At 42.5% G+C, this 8,914-nt stretch overlaps 2 protein-coding genes across 2 annotated transcripts; both read right to left on the bottom strand.

Annotated features, from left to right (window-relative positions):
• Positions 1-4,746: 4,746 nt before the first annotated feature.
• LOC136481715 (uncharacterized) lies at positions 4,747-7,869 on the bottom strand. The gene is made up of 4 exons (XM_066479032.1): positions 7,731-7,869; positions 6,582-7,647; positions 6,239-6,400; positions 4,747-6,148 (listed from the first exon to the last, which is right to left on the bottom strand). Exons 2-4 carry the CDS (start codon positions 6,774-6,776, stop codon positions 6,026-6,028), a joined length of 480 nt encoding a protein of 159 aa, XP_066335129.1. The 5' UTR covers positions 6,777-7,647; positions 7,731-7,869; the 3' UTR covers positions 4,747-6,025.
• On the bottom strand, positions 6,893-7,591 carry LOC136479645 (F-box/LRR-repeat protein At4g14103-like). Its single transcript, XM_066477438.1, has one exon. The coding sequence runs from the start codon at positions 7,589-7,591 to the stop codon at positions 6,893-6,895; it is 699 nt and encodes a 232-aa protein (XP_066333535.1).
• Positions 7,870-8,914: the final 1,045 nt, after the last annotated feature.

Below are 8,914 nucleotides of genomic sequence, written 5' to 3'. Positions count from 1 at the left end.
GGACAAGTGGAAGCTTGGATAGTGATGCAAGTGGCAACATGGTAGATCAAAAGATGTATCGGTCTATGATTGGAAGCCTACTCTATGTGACTGCATCAAGGCCGGATGTGATGTTTAGTGTATGCATGTGTGCTAGATTTCAAGCCTCACCAAGAGAAAGTCATTTGAAGGCAACTAAGAGAATATTGAGGTACTTGAAGCATACCCAATATGTTGGATTATGGTATCTCAAAGGAGTAAGATTTGAGTTGATTGGATATTCGGACTTCGATTATGCGGAATGCAAAGTAGAGAGAAAGAGCACATCGGGCACATGTCAACTATTGAGAAGATCACTTGTGTCTTGGTTATCAAAGAAGCAAAATAGTGTAGCACTTTCAACCGCCGAAGCAGAGTACATTTTGGGCGGTAGTTGTTGTGCTCAATTACTTTGGATGAAGGCTACTTTGAGTGACTTTGGAATCAAGTTCAAGCAAGTACCATTGCTATGTGACAATGAAAGTGCCGTCAAGCTCACCAACAACACGGTTCAACACTCAAGAACAAAGCATATTGATGTCCGCCATCATTTCATAAGAGATCACCAACAAAAAGGGGACATTTGCATAGAGAGTGTGGGCACCAAAGATCAACTTGCCGACATATTCACCAAGCCACTTGATGAGAAGAGGTTTTGTAAGCTAAGGAATGAATTGAACATACTTGACTTCTCCAATATGTGTTGATTCACCCCCATTATATGACATGCCTCTCCTTCGAGCAAATTCAAGGTAAAAATTAATTGGCATGACATACATCCTTGCTAAGGACATGTTTAGTGCATCTAGCCATAGTTCATATTCAAATAGGCTCATTCATGAAAATCAAATGAATTTGATGCTTGTATGGTACCACTATTGCTTGTATGTTTGAAATGATCTAGTGGTAGCATATGACATGTTTATGGGCTTGTAAACCTAGTGTTTAATCTAGAAAATGAGCTATAAGTATTTAACTCAACATGGTACCAGATAACCCTTATTACAGGTGTGAAGAAGCTTGTCCTTGGATCAAACCGAGTTAAATATCTTTTGCAAGTGATCTAGATTGAACCAAATTGGTAAATGATCCTCACTTCATATGGTTTCACCTCAACCTATCTATACTTTAAGCCTTTGTGGTCATTGATGACAAAGGGGGAGAGAAACAAAGATAAGTGATAGGGAAATAACAAAGATGTTGATCTCACGGGGTATTCTAGTTTTTGTGTATGACTAGTTACTAATGGTGCTAATGATGGTATAATGGTGCACTCCGATTGGTATCACGCTTCAAAGGTCCATCTCTTATACCTTAGCATCATTTGATAGAAATTGTCTCCTATATTTCCTATCTAATCATATGTGCGAGCTATAATCCAAACTCTTAGCACATATGTAGGGGGAGCAATTGCTACCATATGGAGTTCATGAAACTTGTCCATATTCCTTTATACATGGTAAATATGCTTGGGCAAGCAACATGGATTCAAATGAACTTTAATTCATATCTTTGTATAAGGGTTGTCATCAATTACCAAAAAGGGGGAGATTGAAAGCTCTAGTTTGGTTTTGGTTAATTGATGAAACCCTAAGTGCTAACCTAGTTTATGAAGATGATCATGAGATAGGTAGCACTACTCCAAGTGATGAAGCAATGACAAAGATCATGACAATGGTGATGGCATGGTGATGATCGAATACTTGAATTTGGAAAAGATGAAAGAGAAAAACAAAAGGCTCAAGGCAAAGGTATAAAATGTAGGAGCCATTTTGTTTTAGTGATCAAGACACTTAGTGAGTATGATCACATTTAGGATCGATAGCCGTACTATTAAGAGGAGTGAAACTCGTATTGAAATGCGGTTATCAAAGTGCCACTAGATGCTCTAACTCATTGCATATGCATTTAGGACCTAGTGGATTACTAACACCCTTGAAAATGTTTGTGAAAATATGCTAACATATGTGCACAAGGTGATACACTTGGTGGTTGGCACATTTGAGCAAGGGTGAAGAAGATGGAGAATAAAGAAGGTCAGTCTCGCTGTTTGCACTGTGACCGAATGCTGGTCATGGATGGACCAACGCGTCTGGTCAGGCATGGCAGTGAAAACGCCAGTGTCGGTCTACTGACCGGACGCTGGCGTCTGCGTCCGGTTAGACTGACATGTCGGCACAGTACCTAGGGTATTGCATCGGACGCTGGGCTGTGTCTGGTCGAGGTGGACCGGACGTGTCCGGTCATGAAAAACCGCCTCGGGGAGCTTACTGTAAATGACCGGACGCTGAGGCTCTAGCGTCCGGTCAGTTTTACCAGAGCGTCCGGTCAGTTAATAGGCGTTGAGATCTGGCGGCTCAGGTTTAACTTAGAATGACACGTGACTTACATCGGGTGACCGAACGCTGGGTCCAGCGTCCGGGCAACATGACCGGAGCGTCCGGTCAGCCCGCGTTGTGCCCAGTGAAGGGGTACAACGGCTCTATTTCGTGGGGGCTTCTATTTAAGCCCCATGGCCGGTTGAAGCTCACTCTCTTGCACATTTTCATTAACATAGCAACCTTGTGAGCTTAACCAAAGTCCTCCCACTCATCTTCATCATAGATTCAACATCTTTGTGAGATTGAGAGAGAATCCAAGTGCATTGCTTGAGTGATTGTATCTAGAGACACTTGGTATTCGTGTTGCGCTGTGGATTTTGCTTGTTACTCTTGGTGGTTGCCACCACCTAGATGGCTTGGTGCAGCGGTGGAGGATCGACACAAGTTGGTGATTGTTCGTGGCCGTCTCCGGTGACTGTGAGGGGAGTTGTACCTTCCCCGGCGGAGCGCCGAAATATAACTCTAGTAAATTGCTCGTGTCATTGAGTTACCTCACTTGTGGGTAGGTTCTTGTGGTGTCCTATCGTGTGGATGAGGTTTGTGAAACACCTCTTAGCCGCCGAACCACCAAGTGTCGACACAACGGGGACGTAGCGTGTTGGCAAGCACGTGAACCTCGGGAGAAAATCGGTTGTCTTTTGCCATTTGGGATTCTCCCGGTGATTGGTTTATATTCATCTTGTGATTGGTTTATCCCTCTATACGATGATATAATCACCCTACTCACTCTCTTACATTCTTGCAAACTAGTTGTAGCAAGCTCTTTAGTGTAATTAGAATTGAGAGCTTGCATTGTTATTTAAATTTATCTAGTGGAGCTCTTTAGAGTAGCACGATTGAGAGCTCTTAGTGAGTAGTATCATAGCAAGTTGTGTGTATAGTAATCATTGCAACTAGAATTATTGGATAGGTGGCTCGCAACCCTTGTAAAGCTAGAGCAAGTTTGCATTTAGCTATTTGTCATACTAATCAAATTGCTCTAGTTGATTTGTAGATTTTTAAATAGGCTATTCACCCCCCTCTAGCCATATTAGGACCTTTCATCCATCCCCCGCCGCGCCCACTCTACCTCGCTGCACCTGTCCCCCGCGTGTTGTGCACCGTGCCCCGTCCCCCGCCGCAGCGAGCTGCTGCCGAGGTGCTTCCGCTATCGCAGTTCCCTACCAGGAAGGTCATGGCCACTACGATGCGCGACCTCAATAAGGAGATGTTGCGCTGAAAGCGTATGCTGCAAATGTATGTTTTAAGTGTTTCAGATGTTTTTAAAGGTATATTGCAAGTGTTTCATATGGATGTTGCAAATGTAGATCAAAATGGTGCATATATATTGCAAGTGTTTCAGGGGTATGTTGCAAGTGTCTATTCAAAATGTTTCATCTGCTTTAGACGTATGTTGCAAGGTGTTTTAATCTAGATGTTGCATATATTGCAGTGGCTATACACATATTTTGCAAGCGCATGTTCCAAATATTTCATCTATTTTCAGTCGTATGTTGCAGCAAGTGTTTCATGTTGCAAGTGCAGACCACCGGCGTTGGTGTCAACGAGGCCAGCAGGCCAAGCCGCAGCCACCGAAGAGGGGAGAAGGCGCAAGCCGCTGTTGGCGATGTGGGGAGGAGCGCAGGCCGTGCGGCGTCGGTGTGGAAGAGGCCCACGCGATTCCTCAGCAAAGGAGCTTGACGCGGTGGAGGTGATCGGCGCCCGACACATCCGTGCAAGGATTGTGCCGGGGCAGGGCGAGTCATCCGGACGGTGTGGGGCAGTCCCACGTGCGTGCGTGAAATGGTGCCATCACACGCGGTGCGTGAATCTGAGCAGACGGGGCGGAGCAGGCACGGGCATCCGTCCGAACATCTGGGTGCTAGCCTTCCATATTTTTTTGGGGGGGGAGGGGGGGGGGGGGGGGGTAAGGTCACCATTCCGAGAAGAACTCTTACAGTGTCGTTTACTCGATCCCCTACTTCAAATAGTTGATCCAAAAAAAGAAAAAAATTACTACGAGCAATAGGTCCAACAATTACGGTCTTGTGAATATAATTTCCCTACGTCAAAATGAGCATGCCCTGTTTTTCATTCCAATCTTGTTTTGTGAAGACCATTGGAATCGTGTCACACAATAACACAGGTAACTCAACTGATTGCAGTGAACATCAATCGAAAAACCCAAATGGCCCTCAAATGAGGTAACGTGGCAGCTCCCAGCTCGGCTCCACGTTGATCAATGTATGCTAAAAGCACACTATTTGGATCATATTGTCAAACAAATTATTGTGAACTGATTGCTAAATGATTAAGGTCACATGGTGTGCCACAACATTGCGTCATTTGAAGTACTAAACGATATATGCTGCCAGTTTACACGTTCGTGGGACTGGAAATCTAAAACTGACATATCATATCCAATTACCCATATACAAAAGATGGCAACCTTGCCGCAGCGAACTATAGCCCTGCATTACCTAAAAGTGAGCAGCAGAAGATCAAACAGCAGCCCAAATTCTCTTGCACCTCTGATTAAAAACTGAAACCTGTAAAAAAGGTGAAAGTTCAAATAAGTTTATAGTGATTATTATGTATAGAAACACAAATTCAATTGCTTGACACAGGCTAAAAAAATGTAGAAACAGGCTTCCTCGGATAGGAAATTCACTTGATAAACATTCAGCCTAATCTGATTAACATGTTCAATTAACTCGACAGTAAACCAAAACATTGACCTAGTGTTTGACAGACAGTTTCTTAGCCATACACACTATAACTGTTTCTACTTCGAACTAGTACACATTGAGGTAAACTGTCCTTAAAGAAGAATGCAGAGTACATGTTTTCTGAACACATAATTTGAACCAACGAAGAACACATTTAAATGCTATAGTTCAGGTGTAAGGCAAGAGATGGACAATGGGAGCAAAAAGAAGGGGGCACGGACTTTTTCAGAAATGTGCAACCTGTAGAAACAAGAAAATTTAGATCAACATAGAAAACATATGCGAGCACATGTTTCTACAATCTTAAGCAAGGCTAGGTTAGTGCCATTAGCAGTTGCAGCCTGTAGAGCAGAGGATACTTCAAAATAAAAAAAAGGTAAAAAAAAAATCACACATGCAACTATATTATACTAATTAGTAAGTTGTGCACATATTCCAAGAAACAAATAAGATTGAAGAATGAAGCTACAGTGTAAGAATACCATGCTTATGTTTGTTACACACATACATATAAGATGATTACTGAAAAGGGTGAGTAAATGTATCCACAGTCAATTAAATGGAAAAGCGATTCACTGGAGACTATAAGAAAAAGGGGAGGCAAGTCAACATGCTGTGCTATTGCTTAGAACAACTAAACAATGGTATTGGTGCTATTGTTTACTAGTACTAACCAGAAAGCTATAATATAGTCAGAACAAGTCAATTGAGTCATTTGTGTCCATTCCAAACTCATTAAGTAAAGGTTAAGAACTATTCTAGAAATCAATATACCGTCTTAATGTCTATGCAATGCAACTTAATTTAGATAACACACACAACTCCATTATATCTTGGTGAACAGTTTTGTATCTTTGCTTCTAGCATTCCTGATTTTTCTAGTGAACATATGGACACAAGCACGAGAGGTCAGGAACTTTAAAACTTTGAGAACTCATCAACATCTTGACACTTGACTTCAACAATGTTAAGGTGTTCTGAAATTGTAGTTGGTCGCTCCACACTAAATCTTCCTTCCATTTCCACTTCATACTCAGAACTCTGCAATGAAATGAAACATTCTCTTTTCATGAACAATCAGCAGTGTAACTATTCAGATAGGCAGCAATTGTTCATTAATAAAGCATGTACCTCACAAAAGAGCTCAAGTGTAAGCTCCTCTAGAACTGGTGAGTGTTCAAGGATACAAGCTAACGGAGTGAAGTCATCAGGCATACACCAGTACTCATTGAGAAACAGAGTCTTTAACTTGCCAAATGTAGGGCACAGTCTCAAATCCATTTTGAAGATAAACTGGACAAATTGCAAGCAAATAAGACGAAATGATCTGAAATAAGCCTAGTTTGTGGGAATGCATCTAAAATTCAGAACCTGTCTAGTTGACGTTTATCTATGTTCAACAATGGTGTAGACATTGCAACGGGAAAAGGGGGGTGTCTTGTCATAAATAATTGAGGGAAAAATGTAGGCATACCAATTCTGGTGAAGAAATCAACTCCAGATCCTTAGCTTCTGATAAACCTTTTAGAAGCACACAATGGTTATCATCACCGCCATTACCAGAAGTGGTGCAATACTCACAACCACACTGTGAGTTATCCAGTAGTTTGTCACAAGTATCCTCACAGTCATCAATTATTCGGACAAAAGCCTCCACTAATGATGGCATGCTGTCAAGAACGGGAGCTCTCCCCTCAATATCATCTATGTGAAGAGAAACCAAATGTGGGGCATATATTCGAAGGCGGGAATGCTTGGATGCGGATGCTGTGATACTGCAGCTAATCAGCCTGTTCGCTTGCTCGTAAACGATCGTAAATTTCCAGCCAGGAACAGTGTTTTTCTCTCACACCAAACTAGCCAGCAGTAAATAATCCACGATACGATACGGCCTCCCGAACAGGCTGAATGATGGCTAGACAGTGACTTGGATGAAATCATGGTGGCAGACCAAAACTCACAGTATCTCAGCACTAGATTCTCCAACGACGGGCAGCTCGAGAAATTGAGGAAACTGTTGCGGACCTGTACAAGAGTGAGATCTAGCCTTGTCAAGTGCTGGGAAGTGAGCGGCAGATCATCTAGCTCGAGGTATGGAGTTGGAGCCTCCTCTGGAGACATATTGAGACTGAACACACGCACTTTGCGCATCATAGCGTGCCGGAGCCAGTGGTTGACCTGGGGCACGTCCTCGTGCTGGAACTCACCGAGCTTGAAGTCGCACGTGTCTAGGGGCGATTCTCCACCAAGGAGCACGCGGTCCATGAACTCCCGGCGCTCCTTCACCGGCTTCAGGAAATCGTCGTCACTGCCGTACCCGACACGCATTCCCGTGGCGAACCTCCGGAGATGGCGCCAGCGCCGAGCAAGCACACATGTCCGCACGGACTCCGGAGCCGGCAGGAAGCCGAGGATGTGCTCGACGATGCCGTCCGGCATGGCTTCTATGCTGCATCCGCTGCCATCCGCCGGAGGCACCGCCATCTTGCTGTTTTTTACTCGATGCATTCTGTCGAGCAGGTGGTGGGCGCCGACTGACGCTGCGGAACCAAGGACGAAGAAACGATTAGAGGCGGTGCAAAGCGAGCAGAGAAGGAAGGCGGATTCGGATGGCGGCCACCACCTCAACTCTCCGGCTGCTGCTTTAGCTGTAATCTCACCCGAGACGTGTGGAGCTTGGGAGACGCAGAAGAAATTTCAGGCCGAGAGTGCCGGACTGCCGGTGGTCAGCACTGGAGTCAGAATCTGAGAGGGGTGGTGGGGAAACGGAAGTGTCGAGGCGAAGCCGGGCACGAGCCACGAGGCAGTGGGACTCTGGGAGTGGGAGTCGAGTCGCCGCACTGACAAGCGGGCTCCACATATCATATTCTGCAGCCATGAAAGCTTCGCTGTAGCGCCATTTTAAAAGGATTATAAAGTCTGTTTTTGTCCCTTGTTTTTGTCTAATTTTAACCCAACTACAACATCGTCTAATTTTAACAGCTAAACTGTCTAGATCCTTTTAATTTTGACCCAGAGTTATCTAAAAACCGCTCAAAACTGTATCTTAGGTCAAAGTTGAACGGTTTTAATATTTGAGTGCCAAATTTAGACAAAAGAAAGAGTTGAGTAACAAATATAGACCTAATTAAGTACTTCAGTTTTTTTAGATATTTATGAAAAGTTTTATGCCTTTAGATTAGATTTACTTATTAATAAATATTTATATTTATTAAATATTTATCTACCCATTATGAGATTTTTTTATCATAAAAAGAATGACAACTTTTGAGTGCTTTTTAGTGGATTTTTATCACAAAATGTTTATCTACACATTATCTAATAAATATTTTAATACATACAAGTATTTATCAATAAGTAAATCTAGATAAATAATTTTTTATAAATATTTAAAAAAAACTAAAGTACTTGATTAAGTCCATTTTTGCCCCTTTAACTCTTGCTTTTGTCTAATTTGGCACCGAAACTATCAAAACCATTCAATTTTAACACATGAGGCGGTTTCGAGTGGTTTTCACATGGCTCTGAGGTAAAAAATAAATGGCTTTGATAGTTGAAGTGTCAAAGTTAGACAGTTTACAGTTAGGTGTTAAAAGAAGGGCTAAAAATGGACTTGATCCCTTTTTTTAAATAATCATCAAAATAAAATACTCCCTCTATCGCTAAATAAATAAATTCCTAGAGTTGTCTTAAGTCAGTTTTTTTTTATCTTTGACTGCATTTATACAAACAAGTACAAATATTTGTGACACCAAATAAACATATTATGAAAATATAGTTTATAATGGATCTAATGATACTAATTTG

This window comes from Miscanthus floridulus, chromosome 9 (genome assembly GCF_019320115.1).
Source record: "Miscanthus floridulus cultivar M001 chromosome 9, ASM1932011v1, whole genome shotgun sequence".
NCBI lineage: Eukaryota > Viridiplantae > Streptophyta > Magnoliopsida > Poales > Poaceae > Miscanthus > Miscanthus floridulus.
The sequence above is the reverse complement of the archived record's forward strand: the minus strand, read 5'-3'. Positions and strand labels throughout refer to the sequence as shown.